At 37.1% G+C, this 19,359-nt stretch overlaps 1 protein-coding gene across 3 annotated transcripts in view; it reads right to left on the bottom strand.

Moving 5' to 3' along the window:
- Window positions 1-682: 682 nt before the first annotated feature.
- Window positions 683-19,359, bottom strand: part of LOC131034719 (vacuolar protein sorting-associated protein 45 homolog) — a 65,368-nt gene continuing 46,691 nt past the window's right edge. For 2 of the 3 annotated variants that reach the window (XM_057966288.2, XM_057966289.2), the window contains exons 5-14: window positions 6,696-6,923; window positions 6,410-6,535; window positions 6,195-6,275; window positions 5,945-6,086; window positions 5,597-5,775; window positions 2,035-2,190; window positions 1,808-1,915; window positions 1,473-1,594; window positions 1,202-1,333; window positions 683-1,121 (exon numbers count right to left, since the gene is read on the bottom strand). In XM_057966288.2, the coding sequence (XP_057822271.1) occupies window positions 1,067-1,121; window positions 1,202-1,333; window positions 1,473-1,594; window positions 1,808-1,915; window positions 2,035-2,190; window positions 5,597-5,775; window positions 5,945-6,086; window positions 6,195-6,275; window positions 6,410-6,535; window positions 6,696-6,923 (1,329 nt within the window). In that variant the 3' untranslated portion in view covers window positions 683-1,066. The remainder of the gene's footprint in view (window positions 1,122-1,201; window positions 1,334-1,472; window positions 1,595-1,807; window positions 1,916-2,034; window positions 2,191-5,596; window positions 5,776-5,944; window positions 6,087-6,194; window positions 6,276-6,409; window positions 6,536-6,695; window positions 6,924-19,359) is intronic. The other variant, XR_009103827.2, reaches the window with a different exon arrangement.

Raw genomic sequence — 19,359 nt, 5'->3', positions numbered from 1 at the left:
TGAGTTCCATTGCATGAAACAACCCCTCATAATGGTGATGGCTAAAATTCAAACTCTAATTTTGATGTAAATTTGACAAAATGTCAATTAAAGGCAACATCATTCTATGTTTTTGTCATTTTGAGGTTCAAACTTGCAACATTTGAGCATATTATGATTTTATATCATATGAATAGTCACAATGAATTATAAAAAGAATTAATTTTTAAATTGACATTAGTAAATTTGTTAAAGACTTTCACGTGAACTCTCAATTCAGCTCTAATGTTGTGATTTAAAATCCATATGTATCTCTTTTTTATATATAATTGTCCCCTTTGTTGTTCCTATCATCCCCTAAAATGGCCTGAAAAATATCCATCCAAAAAAAGGCGTCCCCCCGTCGCCTTTTATCCACATCTCAAAGACTTCATGGAATTTAACATATAAATTGTTATAATAGCATCATCCCTTATTCTAATATATTACATTAATATTTGCAATTTCGTTATATATAAGAAATAGAGCTAAGTACCAGTCTCTGGATGCACAGCAACATCAACATGCATTCAAAAATACATGGAGAGATAAGCACTCTCCAAAGTCATACCTGTTATCATTGTAAAACAATTTACAAATTTCCTGATTTTGCATTCAATACTTTGAGAGAGGATCTTGAGGCAGGCAAAAGAAGCTACTCGACTCAAAAGAACAATAAGCAATCTTTCTGCTCTTCATTACATGTTAATTTTGAATGACCAATCTAACAATCAATCACACTTCTTTAGCTTCTTTCTATGTTATGTGCATTTCCCTGAGCTCCCATTATGATCCAGCCATACAAGGATGAACAATCAGGCATGAGATGAATTCTAGCATTCATGTTTCTTACTCGCATCTTTATTTTGACACCTAAATCTAAATTATGGCTCATGAGATATTGACATGTTGAGTTTTAAATCCACTTTTCTTCGCATGGACGTCCCAAGTCTTAAAAATACAAAGGCAGATGAGCCAATAGAGTTCACTCAAAAGAATTTAATCATTTCACTGATACAAAACCATTTTCATTATAATTCTTCTAATATCAAATGACACTTGTTTGAGCTACCCGATGTGCTTCTTCAAGATCCTTCAGGAATCTGCAATCTCAAACTCAAGATGATTAAGATCAAATTTTCAGACAGTAATATGTCAAGATAGAAGAATTCGCTTCACTTACTTTTTTGAATTAAGTATATCTGAACCTCCAAGGATAATGCGAGTTCCTGTGTTAGCTGCATTTTGTAAAGCTACCGTTCGTGCTTCCTCATATGTTGTTCCCCCAACAATAAAGATGATAACTTCCTGTGGCCTGCATCAAGTTATAGCTACATTTTAATGATCAATATGCATTGTGAGAATGAGATATACATAGCAGTTCCCAAAAACTCATTATCTACTTTAAGACGGTCGTATGTCTGCTCCACTTCGCAGTTGAAAAAATCACAAACCTGCCTTGTTGAAAATGATTCCCAATGAATGGATAATCAATATCTCTCAGACGTCCCTTTACTATACTTTCAATTGTGTTATACAGGAGTGGTTGGTGCTGGGTATAGACATTTTCAACACCCTTTCACAAGAAACACACAAGAATATTTGTGAGATCAAAAGGATTTCAGATCTCATAACTTTGAACAAAACAAAGTCAAGCATTAAAGCTATCAAAGCCCATCAAAATTCATAGTTGGAAGATCAAATGCAATGGGAACTCCATGGCATTCAGATGATTTTCCACAAAGAAAATAACCAAATATTATCACTGCTAAATGCGTACAAATTAAACCTTTAGCCCACGAGCCATGTTGCGAGCTCTGTTAAAAAAATCTCTATTCCCATATAAATCACCAGTTCTCTTCTCAACACCAGCCTGTTTTAACAAAAAATGAACAAGCTGCAAAAGCAGGATGGAAGGATATAAGTACACAATCTGCACACAATAAGCAGCAAAATTGATCATTACTCTCATGGCTTCCATTCCTAGAGTTACAAGGAATTATCCAGATAGCTTACCCCAGGCTTGTATCTGGTTGGTCTCAGCGATAATTTGTGCACCAGCTGTTCCAGTTGAATTGGACTCTCCTTCTCATACCGCAATGCATACAACATTACCAGATGTAAACGATCCAGATCTGAAACATTTTCATCATTCAAATGATTCATAACTGCCTGCATGATAAACAGCATAACAAATTAAGATTTATGTCATTTATTTCCAAAAAGCTGCAAAACACACGAAACAAAAGAACAAACACATACATCATATTCTTGAGGGGGGGATATTTCCACAGATCTTTTGCTAACAAATTTAGCTTCAGAGACCAGAACATGATAGAAGCTGGAACTCTACTCTGAGTCTCATAAGGTATACAGCAAGCATCAACTGAAATTCATCTGTATGCGTACCAATGCTGGAAAATCCAGTTAAAGTTAAAAAGATTAATGGGAAAAACTTCTACAAGCCGATTTTAAAATAATTTCCTCGTTTCTTATGTGAACATCTTTTCATGGTTATTGAAACTCCTTGTCTATTGTAATGTCTGTAACTCTCCACTCTTACATTAACCTTTTATAATTACTAGTGGGTATTAAAATTTAATTTAATATATTTTATTTTAATGAAATGAACTCCAACACAAGGCAATTAGGTGGGGCTCTTACATTGCTTCATTACATTGTCTTGTATTAATAGCCTTCCTACCTGATAATTAATAAGAGGCATTTCTCATTGTCACATTATATCTCCTCAAGTAGAAATCTTATATCCTGCTGACAAATTTGAAGCATTCCATTTTATTTGGACTACATTTTTACATATGTAGTAACTAATGTGGAAACACGTACTTTTATATACTACAGTCAAATGGTTGCTCAACTTTCCAAAAGACATCCTACAGTACATTTCATTAAAAACATTAGGAAACGATTTTATCTTTTACTCTTCATTAAAAATTTCTTTTTGATTGATTAATTGCAAGAGAATTGTACTTCGCTATAAGGTTCAATGTAAGTGCAGAAATCAACAAATTTGCATGTCAATTTCATAAAAACAAATTTGAAGTTTGTTAACAAATAGCATACCATGCCTAAGACATAACAACAAAGAAGAGACACTCTTCTAGGATCGAAAATAATGCAAGTCAACTCAGCACTAGAAGACCATGCCTTCCTAGTTCCTACAAGGCTACAACTAGTATCACCTGCAAAGAAGTTCCCACCTTTTAAAGATATATTATTCTCCTATCACTTCTTTCAACAAAAGTCAAGCCGGGTGTGTTACCCCAAGCAATGAAGGAGAGCCCCTAACCACTGGGACTATATAGATAAAAGATCACATGGTGACAATCACAAATTTCCTAGAAGGCATAAGCCATTCAATCGAGGAGCTTAGCAGAACAATGAGTACAGTCATAGAGACTTTAAAAATCTGGTTGCTCAATTGAAGCTTCTGAGGGACCCCCAGATCATTATACCAAGTTTTGAAGCGCTGGATATAGCCCCGAGTAAAGCCAAGGAACTTGTAAGGAGTTATGGTCCAGCATGCAGCAGAATTTACATGGCAATACATAGCCCACATTTTATTAAGGGGTTTGTGGAAATATCATTCGATATCAGTCAAATCTTGGGTTCATTGCCTCTAGCTTCATTGCCTATTTTGGTACAGTCGTGCAAACAGGTAGATTGGTACATCAAGGGAGGTACACAGAACTAGATTCACTTTCAAATTTTATGGTGATAGAACAAGGGAGGATATTGAAAATGGTTTATTCAATATCTGGCAACAAGGGATGAAATCAGCATCAAGAAAACTCAAGAGCAGTCTCAAGAGTGATCAAGCTGTGTCTGCTATGATTTTTCCTTTATTCTCAGATGATGTGCCGCAAGTAGCAGCAGAAGCTGACAATATGTTTGAGGTAAGTATCATAGTGCAGTGCCCAAGATCAATAGGTGCCTTTGGCATGAAATGGATCGCACTTCTGGAGTTGTTTTTGCTTGAGGGCAAGCAAAATCTGAGCAGGGAGGACTGTCTTGTCCCCTCTGCCCAGGAGACCCAAAAAATGTTATTATAATTATAACAAAAGTTGTTTTTTTCAAACTATAGCTATATGATATATATTAAATATTAAATATACTATTTATTAATAAAATAACAAATTTAAATATTTGAATTTCAAATTTTGGCGCCAACTCTTGGTTCCTATGCACCAATTCTAGGGAGGTATAGAGGAGGAAACCAGACTCCATTTTGATCATCATTAGTTTTGACTTTCAACTGCCTTCAAATTCAAGATTTTGAAGCGAGTTTTGGGACGAAAACCCCAAAACCCTTATTCAAGTTAGGATGCAAACTCTTCCCTGAATTTGAGAGCAAATTCTAATTCTGGAATTTGTATCGCGCATAAGCTGACATTGCATCCTACAGGTCTGCGCAGGGGTGAATTATATCAAAGAAGGGAATTTGCCATACTTTGAGACTACCCTCTCCAGGCCACGCATCAGTCCAGATTTGTCCCCCACTTCTTCCAGATCTGCATTCACTAGGCAGCAAGTCAATCTCCAGACCTCCTTTAGTTCAGCAAAGTGCCTAGTTTTGAACAACATAGTACTGTAGCTATTAGTCCCTGATGGAACCTGGCTGAACTAAAGCTTCTGTTCAGTTTGTACTGAATTAGATTTGGCTCTACCAATCAGATATGTACTCCTAATTATTGAGAGTTGTAGTAAATTGTAAACATCATTTTCCTCTCTAAGTTTGTATTGATTTCAACTATTATAAACATTTATCAGTTGCAATTTTTCAATCAGATTCATATCTTGTTCGCTATGATTAATCATGAACAGAGATAGCTTGGAAATTGGGAAGTTTGCAATTCATTGTTAAGGTTATTATAGTGGTATCTGGAGTACACAGCAGCCATACAACATCTGGTCTTCATTGCTGTTCAGTGTTCATAGTGGAAACTTGATTAATTCAGATATCTATTATTTGGCATACCTGTGCAAACCCTAGGTATGTCACAATCACTATAGTTCACTCAGGAATCCTAGACCAGCAACTGCGGGTCATCACATGCAGATTCTCAAATATGACATTGAAATTTGAGATTTTGTTTATAAATAAGGCAAAAATACATTGACATAGAAAAGAAAAAAGAAAATTTACAAACTCACCTCAACACACAGACACTATAGAGACTGAGACATTTTGGAGGTAACTTTTCATGGAAATGGAACTTTGGAACTTGATTACATATCAACTGTTAATAATAGATAATCTGAATTCTAGTTATTTTAAGAATTTAGACAGAATCATGCATGTATCCTTGAGTAACAACAATGCAGAACAATTTGTTTATCACCAAAGAAATAAATCGTACAGATGTTCTAAATCTTATTATCATGCACATTCTGTCACAATGGTGTTTCATATGTTCTTGAGCAACAATAATACAGAATCTTTATTACCAAAGGAAAAAAATTCTTTGAAGAAAGGAAGATGCATGAGCCATGAAACCCAACAGTTGTATAGACACCAAAATGTCAACCTATAGTTCAAAAACGACATGGACATTACCTCAACAGCTGCCACCTGCCCTGCATTACATGCTAAGTCCTGTTCTGTGTGTGATAAAGACATTAATTTCCGTTCATCAACAATCTTGCTCATTTCAGTAACCATTGTGACATGCTTTGAAACATTTCCATGCATCTTCCTGTACTCAGGATAGTTATCAACAAATTTGGCCATGTCCTCTGCATAAGAAGACAGTCAATTTTATCATTCATTCCATTGCATTTGTATTAAGGATACACGTATCATATCCACTAAACTACTTCCATGGAAACACATCACAAAATTAAATGAGACACCAATTCATTATATGCCAAATTAAAGAAAATATATCCTTAGTTGAAGGCATACCTAAGGTCTGAATGTTCTGATTACTCTTTGCCTTCTGCTGAAATTCATCCACCATTCGTTTAATGTTCATTCCAAGATCACCAAAATTCTCATACATGTTGGCCTTAAAGAAAGCATCTTGTTCTGATGATAACACAACCTCCTATTCCAGTGAATATGAAGTGAAATTTTAGGAATGCTACAAGAAAACATATGTAGTCCATCAAGGTAAAAGAAAGTTGACAATTTAAAAAATTAAAAAAATAAAAACCTGCTGATCTTTTGGAACTTTAGGGACATTTCTTAAATCCACTTTATTGTCTTTAATCCCCAAAAGTTCATGTACCATTGCCTGAAAACAGATATGAAAAATTGCATTAGCAAAGAATCCTGCTACCAAATTATGGAGTCAAATGACCAGCACAAGAATTACCACTCTATTATAAATAAACTAAATTACAAATTTGCAATTGTCTGAGGCAGTGCCTGATAGGTCCACTGATTCAGTAAAGGTGTCACAGGATCATCTCGTCTATCAAGCACTAAAAGCAGGGGAGCAACTTCTGAGCGTCTGAAATCAAAGAGGCCACTTTCCTCTTCATACATGAGCCTCTGTAGAAATTAACAATAGCATAAAAAATCTGACATTGAATGGCCTAAAATCTAAAAATCAAAATTTTAAATGACTCGAAATAGTGAAAGGCTCCTTACAAAAACTGAACTCAATTTAATACCAAAATAAACTAGTGCTTGGCCTTGAGAAGCTGCTTACTGCAATTTCCTGTGCAATCCTTCTTGCTATGTCTGAGCTACTTTGATATCGAACAACAGGCCGCCGTTTAAGTGCCAAGAAAACTGCAGCTATGCCATCAACCACACGGTCACAGAAGCGCTGACTGTTCTGGGGATCTGAGACTGGTTGCAACATATAGACATAGTTTGATGGCAAATTTAGTGAGAAATGATAGGGATCAACAGCAACAAAATCGGCATAGAATTCCTGCAGTCACAAATTCATACGCCCAGGTGATTAGTGTGGAATGATAGGGATCAACAGCAACAAAATATGCATAGAATTCCTGCAGTCACAATTTCATATAACCAGGTGATTAGTGTGAAATGATAGGGATCAACAGCAACAAAATCCACATAGAATTCCTGCAATCACAAATTCATATAACCAGGAGTTGAATCATATAGAAATAAACCATTGTAAAACATGCGGCAATTGTGTTTTGAAATATCTTATGGAAAGAGCCAGCCATAATGATTTCACATCCATTTAAAAGTAGAAAGATGTAAAAGAGTTGATTTATATCTTTCAATAGTAAGTTCCAGAACTGATGCATAAATTGAAAACTGGTGTAACAAATTACAAGGAAGAATCAAATATATTGAAAGGCCAGGTACATTACTCCATGTAATGTCCCCACTCTGGAATAGAATTTAATATTAAATGATAATAATAAAATTATAAAAAAATAAAAGAATAAAAAATTAAAATAAAATTATAATATAAAAGAATATAAATAAATGTAATTAAAATTTAATCAAGTTAACAAATGGTCAAAAGGCATGAAATGATAAGTTGTGACTCTCCCAAATATGAGGTATAAAAGGGAGATGAGAACTCATTTGAAGGGGGGGATAATTTGGGAATCAGAGGTGCAGATCTGATTTGAATAAAAGTGCAGACTTGATTGTGAAAGGTCGAGTCCCTTTCAAATGGCAGAAATAATTAAGAGTTGCACTCTTTCAAAAGGTGCTAATGATGAAAGGGTGTGTCTCTTGCCAAAGGGCATATATGATGAAGAAGTGTGACATCTCCCTCAAACTGAGAGATATAAAGGAAAGAAATCAAAAACAATTAGTGACATCACCATCAATCAGATCAGATCAGATCAGAACTGTTATTAAGTTACAGGAAGTAACATCCTTGTTCTTGGTGGTATGCATGAGGATGTGCTTAATATGTATGTTTAATAAATGAAGTCTGATAATGTTCTTATGGAGAATTTAATAGTAATATTAATATAGACTGCAATATGCATCACAGTCATACTTAATTTCATATATATTCATAATACCGTTAAAATGAGATGACTAGTCATTACTGTAAGAACAACAGCAATTACAAGAAAACCGTTCATTATGAAAAGACACGATTTGAATAACAAATTGGTTTGTTATTAAATGGCACAATTTGCATATGGTAAGAGATGCAATTTGGGAAAAGGCATAAGACATGTTCCTTTGAACACAACCAATCCCTTTGATCAGCACAGTATAAGATAGGGTTTGACATCATTCCAGCAAAGGGGGATTAAATGGAGCAAAGGGGTTTTAGATGGAGCATATATGCTGATTTTTCCAGTATTGATCATTGGAGCATGCTGATTATTCCAGTATTGATCATTGGAGCATTGATTGGAGTGCACAGCCTGGGTTGCCGTGGTTGAGAAAAGCAATGAAGGAAAGGCAGCGACCTTTCAAAGGGGTCACTGCCTCTAAAGGACGTGACCATTGATGGTGGTCTTACCACCATGATAGAAGAGGTAATCGAGGGAAATAAAGGAAAAAGTAAGTAATAAGACAAAAGCCTAATACCTGCTACAAATATACTCAGCCATATATCCGAACTAGTGTGAATTCCAGGAATTACATATAGCAAAATGTAGATGCATTAGATGAAAAAATTTTGCATGATAATATCTGTATATTCACAGAATTAATACCTTGCATATTTATGACTGATGCTGATAACATTCTACATATTTGGTTGGCAATATATTCATGTTTATGAATCTGATCTATGATACTGCTTAAAACTATCTCTAGAGGGAGAACTGCTGTACAAGGCCACCCTACATGGATACATTGGGTAGGGGGAACTGCTGTACAAGGGCACCCTACATGGATACATTGGGTAGGGGGAACTGCTGTACTAAGGCACCCTACATGGTTACATTGGTTAGGGAGAACTGTTAATCAAGACACCCTACCAATTATTGCACTATAGCTCACTACCAAAATTCATGATTTTTACTCTGTTAATATTACAAGAATCCCTCTTTATGTTATACATAGCTAATTCTATATGTATAGTCACTCGTATGATCATTCCTTAATGTAATTTGTAGTATCTTCTGACTTTGTTACTGCAGGTTGTAACCACAGCAGAGGCTAAGGTACTCTCTCTTAACCCCTACACTAAGAACTGAGATCCATAACTTGGATATTTAAGGCATTTCCATTGGGGGGCATTACACTCCAACAGAGTTCCATGTCATAGTACTGATTACATTAAGCCTATTAAATGTATTGCTGGGTTTCATTTGCTCTAGCAGTAATAAATGACTAAAGACTTCACGTTATTCCCATCTTTGAAACAAGTAAGCACATTTTCATGAGAATCTTTTGACAAATATCCAAAATTTATTGCTGTCATGCAAAGAGAGAATTGAATTGTTTTACAAGGGGAAAAATAGAAGATAGCTAACTGTTGTGTTGTGAACGCACATGCCCCATTGCAAATGGGAACCCCTCTTTTCGCTTTTTTTTAGCTTAGTGTTTCGTTTATTTTTAGTTTGGCAACGGTTTTGCAGCCTTTGACCTTACAATGAAGAGTTCTGTCAAGTCCAAGAGGGAGTTGAGAAATGAAGTTGTGAAATTTTGAGTTGGAGTAGTGCTTATGGAAATTATAAGATTTCTTGCAATTCCAATTGGAATAACTCACTTCAAAATGTCAAACTGCTTCATTAAAAATGAAGAGAAAATTGTTGAGTCTGCACCAAATTGAAGGATTGCTTTAGATCCTTGCTTCAAAATGCAATGTAAGGTCACATTTCCACTCTAAAATGTTGCATTATGTGGATGGCTTGATTAAAATATTGAAGGGAGGGAAAATTTTGTTCAAGATGGGGGGAGACACTCTTAGATTCACTTGTCAATGCATAAAGCCCTCTCAATCCTGCATAGTAGTGCAAGAAGAGGTTGAAAGTCCGCCACTTTTATACATGCAAACCCTCAAGTTCTGCCATGCCATACATGAGCTAATTTCCGCCAAGTTATACATGATGACCCTTAAGGTCCACCCTGCATTACATAAGATCAGTGGAACTCCGCCCTTGAATACATGTCCAAACTCCACCCTGCATAATACATAGGCAAGTCAGATTTCCGCCTTGCATTTGACATGTTATACATGAGCAACTAAGATCCCCACCATGCATATTACAAGACAATATGAAAACCCCGCACTAGATTGCAAGAAGAGAATGAAATCCCAACCTAGAATGCAAGGCAGACCATGATTTCCACTTAGCAGTGAAGGAATGCCTCTCAATCCTGCTCAAGAGGTGTGTAATGCAATAAGGCCGACTTCAAGGTGGAGCAATAATGTTGAAACGTGTGAAGTAAGGATGAGGCTGACCCGCTTTCAAGGCAAGTTAAAAGTGTGAAAATGAAACATGTAGAGACATCAATTTCATGATCAAACGTGTAAAAAGATGGAGGCCAACCTAAAGGTGAGATTTGCAAATAAATCAAAGACAAACGTGTGAAGATCAATGAGAAGGCCAACTCGGTTCAAATTGCAAGAAGTTCAGAAATTTTTGGAGCGAAAGCTAATTTAAAATTGAGAACAAACCCCTTTAGCCGACCCTTTGTTAAGTGTAACATAGTGTAATGTCCCCTCATTGGGAATACCCTAATTTAGCCCTAACTCTCAATTTCCAAATGAACAAGAGCTGGTTAAGGATACCTTTCACCAGATTGATCAGCCTTGCAAAACAGGTTAGAAACCATTTACAATCATAATTCATAAAATAGATCTCTTTAATTAGAAATCATCAAGCATATATTAGAAGTATAGATCTAATCACAAGATTGCTTAAATCAGTTTGAGAAGGTTCAACCATAGAAGAACTAAGGTAGGGTGACTCGATAGGGTCCTCTAGAGATCCTCTACCCTAGGCCCAAGGGCGGAACACTATTCCCCTAGCCTCATATGGCTCGTGCCATCCATATGAGGTGGAGTACCTAGTGAGGTGTCCTATAACTATTCCCCTCAATCTTGCCACTTCTATCCTACTTCCCATGATTGAACATTCTTAATGCATTCATTTACCATGATAGAGACCATGAGGAGCATTCAGAATAGGGTGTCCTAGAAGTCCATCCTTTCTAAGCCCAAAAAAAAGCAGCACCCTTGTACCCCTTTGGCCCTGTTGTGACATTTTCACACATTGCACCATTGCAAATGGGGACCCCCACTTTTTGCTTAGCTTAGGTGTCTTAGCTAGGTCATTCAAGCTTGGCAGTAGTCGTAGCTGTTAGCCTTTGTTAGTGAGAGAGGGTGTGAGATGCTATGTGTTAGGTTGTCGATGTTGTCATGTTGCAAGGTTGCTTAAGTTGCAAATGTTGTCAGGTGGCTAAGAATGCAAGATGTCGTTAGAAGTTGATGATTGAGCAAGTAGTAGCAAACTTGCTTCTAGTTCCCCTAGAATTGAAAGCACAACACCAAGGGTGTCGTATTTCAAACTTACATTACGTTGGACCCAAAAGGGAAAATCATGAAAATTTGGCTAAAACTCAACCCCCTCCTAGCATGTACAAGTTTATGCATGGTTTAGGGGGGTAAAGTGTACACTAGTGTTGGATTCACCTTCATGCTTTGTGTAAGTCTCCCCTCTCATGTGCTCAAGCATCATCTAAGGCAAACTCGACCCCCCTTGAGCATGAACAAGTTTATGCAAGGAGGACCTTCAAACCCGCCATTGGAAGTTAATCCCTCTTTTGTGCTCACCCTTGCACTTGGTAACTTTTGTGCAAACTTGACCTTCAAATGCACCCTAGGGCATTGAGGAAGGATGTTTGCATAGCATTATTCAAAATATGACCAAGGCAAAACTTTGTGCAAACACCATTCCTAAGTACGCTCATACCTAGCATCCATATGCATGCAAGGTCTCAAAACCTGCTCCATATTCATTAAGCAAGAGTGGAGATGGAAAGCGCTCAAGAAGAGGGTGATTATAGGATTTAAGTATTGAATCTTGTCAATTTGTGTATCCAACTTTCCTTAGTGCAAGCACGCATCTGATTTGTGCCCTTGTCCATGCAATCAAAGGGTCTAAATGTGCTCTAAGTCAACTTTGTGCAGACCAACACTCTATTTCCGCCAATGTAAACTGAGGTTTCAAAAACAATCATAAAGGTAAACTTGTGCAAGTGAGCCTTGTCTATGCACTCAAGGAGGAAAGTTGTTGTAAGGTGTTGAATTGCAAAGTGTTGGTAGAAAATTTTAGAACACCCCTCTAAACCCACCATTCATAAAGGAATATTGCATGACTTGTCTTGAGGTTCACCATTGCAAGTGCACGATGTTGTTTACCCCCCTGATTTCCGCCATTCTATCAAATCAATGCATGACCATATGCCAAACCCGCCTGTAATGTCCCCTTCACCTTAGCACGTGGACATTCACGAGGTTGGCCTATACTAGACCCTTGTAGGCCAAAGAGTTGTTTAGGGGGTCGACGTGGCGGTGATTGGTGGCTTCACTTCTCATTATTATTTGATATTTTGATGGTATAAGGGGATAACACGTATCATGAGACGTGTGCATTTTATTTAATTAATAAATTAAAGGTACATTAAAATAACATGTATAATTAAATAATATAAAGTGTACCTACCCTTATCTTCTAGAAGGTGATTATGATGAGTTATGAAATGAATAAATAGAAGAGGGAAAACACATGTTGAATCATCAGTTGTTCATGTTATCTCTTGTTGGAGTTGTGGAGCCACAGGTTGTCCGCAGAAAGATCCTAGGGAACGATACCTCCCTTTGATCAACATAACTAAGGAGGTGAAATACCCTCTGAAGGGTTATGAAGAGAGTGGAGAGCATTTAGCTTATCACATTGAGCTTAAGGAGTTTTTCGTATCAGATCGTGGTAGTTGCTTCAGACTTTCAGATTTGGGAGTTTGCCTTGTATGTTGGTGAATGCATTCCTTGAATATCAATGGACAGCGATTTCTCTTGAGGCCAATAGGCAATTTCCATTGTTATTTGTGAAGGCAAATCGAAGTATATAGTGCTGTCATTGTATCAGTTGCAGAACTTCATTCCCACGATTTTGTTCATACCATCATCTATGTGCATCGATTTTGACATTTGATGATTCCTAAATTAATAGGAGGAGAAGGCGATATCATTTGGACAATTTGCAAGGCATTTTGGTGTCTATTTGGATTGTATTGTGAGTCTGATCTGAGGCAGGTTCGTGGGCTCTAGACCCTCAATTTGAGTTATTAGTGCATGTGTTAGCTTGGCGACCCCTTGTTGAGTAAGGCGCCTTCATTTGGAGGAGGGTTCGATCAGCTTGGAGTAGCAATTGAGACTCTTGTTTGCAGATTTCACTTGGTTCTTAGACCTTCCATTGACAGCAGCAGGTACGGCACATGATTGGGTTCGATCTTGCACATTAGAGCCATTATATTTGTGGATATTGCTTGCTTCTTCATCGCTACAATTGGGCGACATCAAATCAGTTTCCTAGCATCTCATTTCATTGTTTTCAGTTGTAAATGTGTGAGTCTATATCAGTCCTTAGTCCTCAGAAAAATCTGAGACTTAGTTCTTTGTAAATCAGTCCATACATTGGTCTTTTGACAGCATATTGTAATGGTTCTTAATAAGGATTGAATTAGTTTTTGGACAGTATTCTGAGGTTGTATGCCAATTATTTGATCAAATATCAGCAAGTAGATGTGTCTGATAATAAGTCCTATTTGCCCCTAATACATTGTGGTTGTTATTCCAAATCATTCCTATGATATTCTACTTTGTTGTAACTCATCTTACATGAAGAATTTGTCTTAGAATGTACTTGAAGTCAAACTGAAACTAAGATCAGCAGATTAAACTATGACAGTCAAGTGTTTGATGAAATGTCTAAGTGAAAAGGATTAGGAATTTATGTCAGAATTTAGCAGGGATATTACACCGCCCATGTTATGCATGTATGGTGTGAAACTCCGCCCTTGTTGTGCATGATGAAGGTGAAATTCTGCCCCAGGCATTTATGCATGAGGGTGATGAAAATCTGACCTTTGTGTCAATGCAAGAGTATGCTCCAAATCCGCCCTCTTTATGCATACAACCCTCCTAAACCTGACCTGATTGTGCATACAGACCTTCAAATCCCACCAATACATGTTTCCCTCTCAAATGCGCTGTGCAAGACTTAGTTTGATATGTGCTCAGATGAAAGGATAAGGTTAGATCTGAAATCAATCAATTCAAGCCTTGAAAGGGCTAAGAGCCTAAGACACATGAATCAAAATTGCAACATGCAGTTCAGACTCGAGTCAGGTAGAAATTCAGACCTTCAAACATAGAAATCAGGCCTTAGAAGATGAATCAGACCTCAAGGCACTGAGAGATCAGACCTAAAGCTTAAACTCAGACTTGAAACAACAAAAATCAGACCTGTATTTAAGTGCAGATCAGAGCGTGTTTGTTGAATTTGAATTGTGAGGTGAAATGGAGTGCTGGATCAGCATTTATACCCCATTCAAGGGTAAATTATCAAGCTCCAGCTGACTTGGGAGTAGGGAAAACAAATCAGGTATTTACCCTAGCTGACTTGTCTTTCTGCAAACATATCACTAAAATGTGCTCTCCTTTGTACATGTGAACCCTTCAAACCCGCCCAGATGAAAAAGGCTTAGGTCGTCTAGATAGAGGGCAGATTCAAAAATTTAATAAACAATACCACGCCAGCCGGCTTAGTGTTGGGAATCCAGCGCCCAAGGGCTAAGGAGGCCTATAAGATGAAGATAAACTCTTCAAATTGATTCAAAGGCAAGGCATGAAGTGAGTAAACCTGAAAATGTGGAACTAAAATTGGACATTGGGCGAGTTCAAGAAGTGGACCTGAGTTAACATTTGAGGATCAGACCTGATCTCAAGGACAAATTCCACTAGTAGATTGTTATTTCCAGATTTGAGTTGATTTTTGAAGGCATAATCAGTAATGTTTTAAAGATGTGAAGGATTGTTTCATTTGCATTTTTCTTGATTTGTTGTCTTTCAGGTTATGAAGCAAGAATAAAAGACTACCAGGAGGTAGACTGTTCAAGGATATTGCAAAGATATCGACCAATACTTGGAAGATTGTTCTAAACGTTAAGGAGTTCAAATCACTCGAGGATTTCATTACATCATAGGTGATGGAGGTATCAAGATTCAAAGCAAAGGGGAGGTCAACACCAACACCTTACAATTTTGACATTGCAATACAAAGGGTAGACATGTTCAAGAACTTCAAGATCAGGGTTTAATGGGAAAAACAGAAGACAATAAATCCAAGAATAATGGTCAGTATAATGATGCAATCCCAGTTGAGGTACAACATGAAACTACCCCCATACATCAGAGCAAGGAATTCAAGTATGGAGGATCAAGGTCAAGAACACCATGAACATAGGGTCTACATCAAGCATAAGCATCATAGGGTTTACATCAAAGTTCGATGCTTGAACACCCAAAGATGATGCAATCTGAGAATATGCCCCATCTTCATCACGTTGAGCAACTAGATAATGTTGAGTATCAGGAGATATTGCTTCACCACAAACACACTGCGATAATCTACAAGGTGCAAGCATGCTGAGGTTTCATCCTAGTCATCATCAAGCCAATCAAGTTGTGACAAGTCAGCACGTCTAGGTTCAATGTACCTTACTCATCCAAGGGTGGAACAAGAGATACATGGCAATGCATCAAATACTGTTTCACATTAATAACCTCATTTCCTATTGGTGCACATTCAAGGAAAGACATGTCCTAAACATTGTAATTATTTCATTGGTCAAATGGAGTTAGTTGTAAGTTGTAACTAACCCTAATTAGGGTTTCATTGTGTAATCTCAGTCGTTGATCTTAAGTCAATCTGAGCCACTGAATTGTATTGAGAAATCTATATAAGGCTCAATTCTCTCATTTGTAAAGGTTAATAGTGAATAGTGAATAGTTAACAGTTGTTAGATAGCAAAGTTGTTGCCAAGACTTGTTGGAGTTAATACATGATTTTCATTGAAGCATGGTGGATTTCTGTGTTGTTTCTACATGTTGCATGGCTTCTTGTTACTTCTCAAATTTAGATAAAGTTCAATGATTATAATGGAGAAGTGTAATGATATGTGATGGAATTCTGGTTCATATTTTTTTGTGGTTTGCTGATTGTAAGCTACAGTGCAAAGTTACCTTGAACCTCATTAAGCACTAGTTCAATTGTGGATGTTTGCTTGAACCATGCCAGTATTGGGTGTTTGAATGAATGTTCATAATATGAAAATCCTTCGTTATCCTTTGGAGATTGCATTAGTTTTGTGTAGTTGTTCCTACTTGGCAAAGCAAAGCTTGATTATGGAATCCATCTATCAAAGCATTATCCTTCATTGTCATTGTCCTTAGGATTAGATCAAATTTCTAAACCCTTATTTCCTTTTGTCCTTTATTTCTTTCAAGTTAATATAGATTCCACGTTCCAACAATGTTCATAAGCGTAAGTCCCCTTGTGATTCCAGCAATATCACATCATACATCACTGAGTCTATCCTAAGCATAAAGTCAATTGTTCGCATTGTAAACCTTGGAGTCATCTTATTTGATCACATTGTTTAGCATATAAGGTTTCTTTGTTCAAGAGGGGATAGAATACCTTGGTATTTTATTCTGTGTTTGAGGTGTCCTAAAAAACACATCAATAGAATTGGCGCTAGGAGGGCCTAGACATGAACAGCTAAACTCTAGGTCTTATCAATTCATATTTGTGGAAGTTATCTCAAGCCTTTTTCACCCTCCTTCGCGCTTACAATTTTAATGCTCAAACACGAACACTTGAACATACGAATAGTTGAACTTGTGAAACACCAAAGCCTACCAATTCAAGTAGAGAATCAATCAAGAATCATCGAACGCTCAACAAAGTTACCACAAGGTGGTGAGAACATTGGATTGTCAACCATACTTGCAAAAGAAGAGAAGTAGTTCATGTTCAAGCCAACTGCGGGCTGGAACAAAAATGAGCTTTCAAGTTACATTTAAGACTATCCAAAAAAAGGTAAAAAAGTTGAAAAAATCCAAAAAAATAAAAAATCAGAAAAAAGAAAAGATTCCTCAATGGATGCATAGTTTCATCATTCGCGTGACCAAGGTGATCAACAATTTGATATTTTTCATCTTTGGCTGACTTTGAATGCACAACTACATCCATGCAGTTTGTCTGAATTTGTAGTACCGAGAAAGTGTAGAATCCATGAGACTGCCACATGCACAACTACACCCACGCAATTTGTCAAGAGTTGAGCTAGCACTACAAGGAAAAATCTTCTTTTGGGATATTTCCAAGCAGGAGGTCTTCGTAGAGTCAAATAGTTTCAATGCTCCACATTGTAATGACGAATTCACGAAGGCTTAGAGGGTTGATTGAGAATCAATTGGGCCTTGATGAGGAATTGTGCCTAGAAAGTATGTTCCTACCTTGTGGTGTAGAATTCACATCTAACCTCATTTGGAGTTTACTTGCTTGTTATGTCGAGGTTGTCAACCAAGTTAGATGCCAGCATGGATTACCTGAGTCATTACATGAGTGCATCACAAAAAAAATTTGGAGTGCATACCTTACAACTGAAAGTATAGAAGAACACAAGAACAAGGTATTCCCACATCATTCGATGGTGAAACAAATGAATTGCAAGAAGATAGCACAAGCCACCCTGATGATCAACACATTGCAGTTGAGGACGACCTTGCACCCAAGGAAGAGTGCATTGAATTGGAAGTTGAGGAGACCATTAAGGATGTGCAAGCGAACAAAGCAGTGGCAAGTGAAGGTCAATATATGGAAACATCAAGGTGTGAGATTCTACAAACCATGAACTCTATTGAGGATGATCATCTAGAGGATGAGAAAAGAAACATAGTCAAGGGCATGAGGGAGTTGGATGGTTGTCATCATCCAAAGTTGCTTAATGCTTCATCAATCAAACAATGAGGTGATTTCCATACCATCCATAAGGAAGTTGTGTTGGTCTCTAGCTGACTTAGGTGGTGTATATTATTTGGATCATACTTTTTGGTCTGGATATGCATTGGAGGTTTAGTTAAAATGTTGATATGGGTCTCACAGTGGTGTGTGTAGATCCGCATTGAGTATTTTGCATTGGGTGATGCGTTTGCGTCGACTTTTCCATACCATCCATAAAGAAGTTGTGTTGGTCTCTAGCTGACTTAGGTGGTGTATATTATTTGGATCATACTTTTTGGTCTGGATATGCATTGGAGGTTTAGTTAAAATGTTGATATGGGTCTCACAGTGGTGTCTGTAGATCCGCATTGAGTATTTTGCATTGGGTGATGCATTTGTGTCGACTGGTTAACATGTTTCTTCATTGTTCTACACGTTACGGTTGATGTCGTCTTTGGAGGAAGCGTCTATGTGTGTGGTTCATTAGAACCGGCTTAAGAAGATGTGTTGTGATGTTTTTGGGTCGCCTTTATCTCTTGGAGTGGACCACATTATGTATTTTTGGTCTGGGTGGCCAACTTTATGTATTTCATGTATACTTTGTGGCCTACCTAGTTGAGGATTTCAATGTATAATCTTGTATAAATGGAAGTGCGGATGTGTGATTTGGTGTGGGGGCTTGTTATGAGTTGAATGTGAATGATATGCAAGCAGAAAAAGTGTGAATTTCAATTTGTGATGACACTTGATGATCATATCTATAGTGAGACAATATGTTGAGATAGTAATTGAAGTCAGAGATGTTTGCGATGATATTGTTCGCTAAACACAGTGGTTCAAAGACAATCTCATGATCAGGAGAACTTGTTCATTACAATTCATTATACCTGTACCTACTAGAAGACAATGAGTCTCGTTGATGTGTTTTTTAGACACCTCTAACACAGAATAAAATACCCAAAGATATTTTACCCTCTTGAACAAAATCACCTCGGATGCTAAATGTATGATCAACCAAGACGACTCCAAGGTTCCTATTGTCAGGTCTTGACGTGTGGGTATCTCAATGGCTCATGTGATTTGTTGTATGCACAAAGGAACTTACACAATTGTTTTGATCAAACCAAGTTTTCATGAATAGAAGTGTATTTGTCATGGTTTTAAAATGTCTTATGATTTAGCAAGATGAGCGCTTGATCCTATCTCTAGCAAAGATTTTGAAATAAAATGCAAAAGGAAAGCGTTTAGGAATTCTATTCTAATCCCAGAATGGAAGAGATAGTGAATGACTCTGAAATTCTACTAGGCTTAGTTTTGTCATACAATGAACAACTCTACAAAGCTTAGTGCAATCTTCTAAGGTAATCAATAATGTTCAAATTCATACCCACA

The sequence above is a fragment of the Cryptomeria japonica genome, chromosome 5 (genome assembly GCF_030272615.1).
Source record: "Cryptomeria japonica chromosome 5, Sugi_1.0, whole genome shotgun sequence".
In the NCBI taxonomy this organism is placed as follows: domain Eukaryota; kingdom Viridiplantae; phylum Streptophyta; class Pinopsida; order Cupressales; family Cupressaceae; genus Cryptomeria; species Cryptomeria japonica.
The sequence above is the reverse complement of the archived record's forward strand: the minus strand, read 5'-3'. Positions and strand labels throughout refer to the sequence as shown.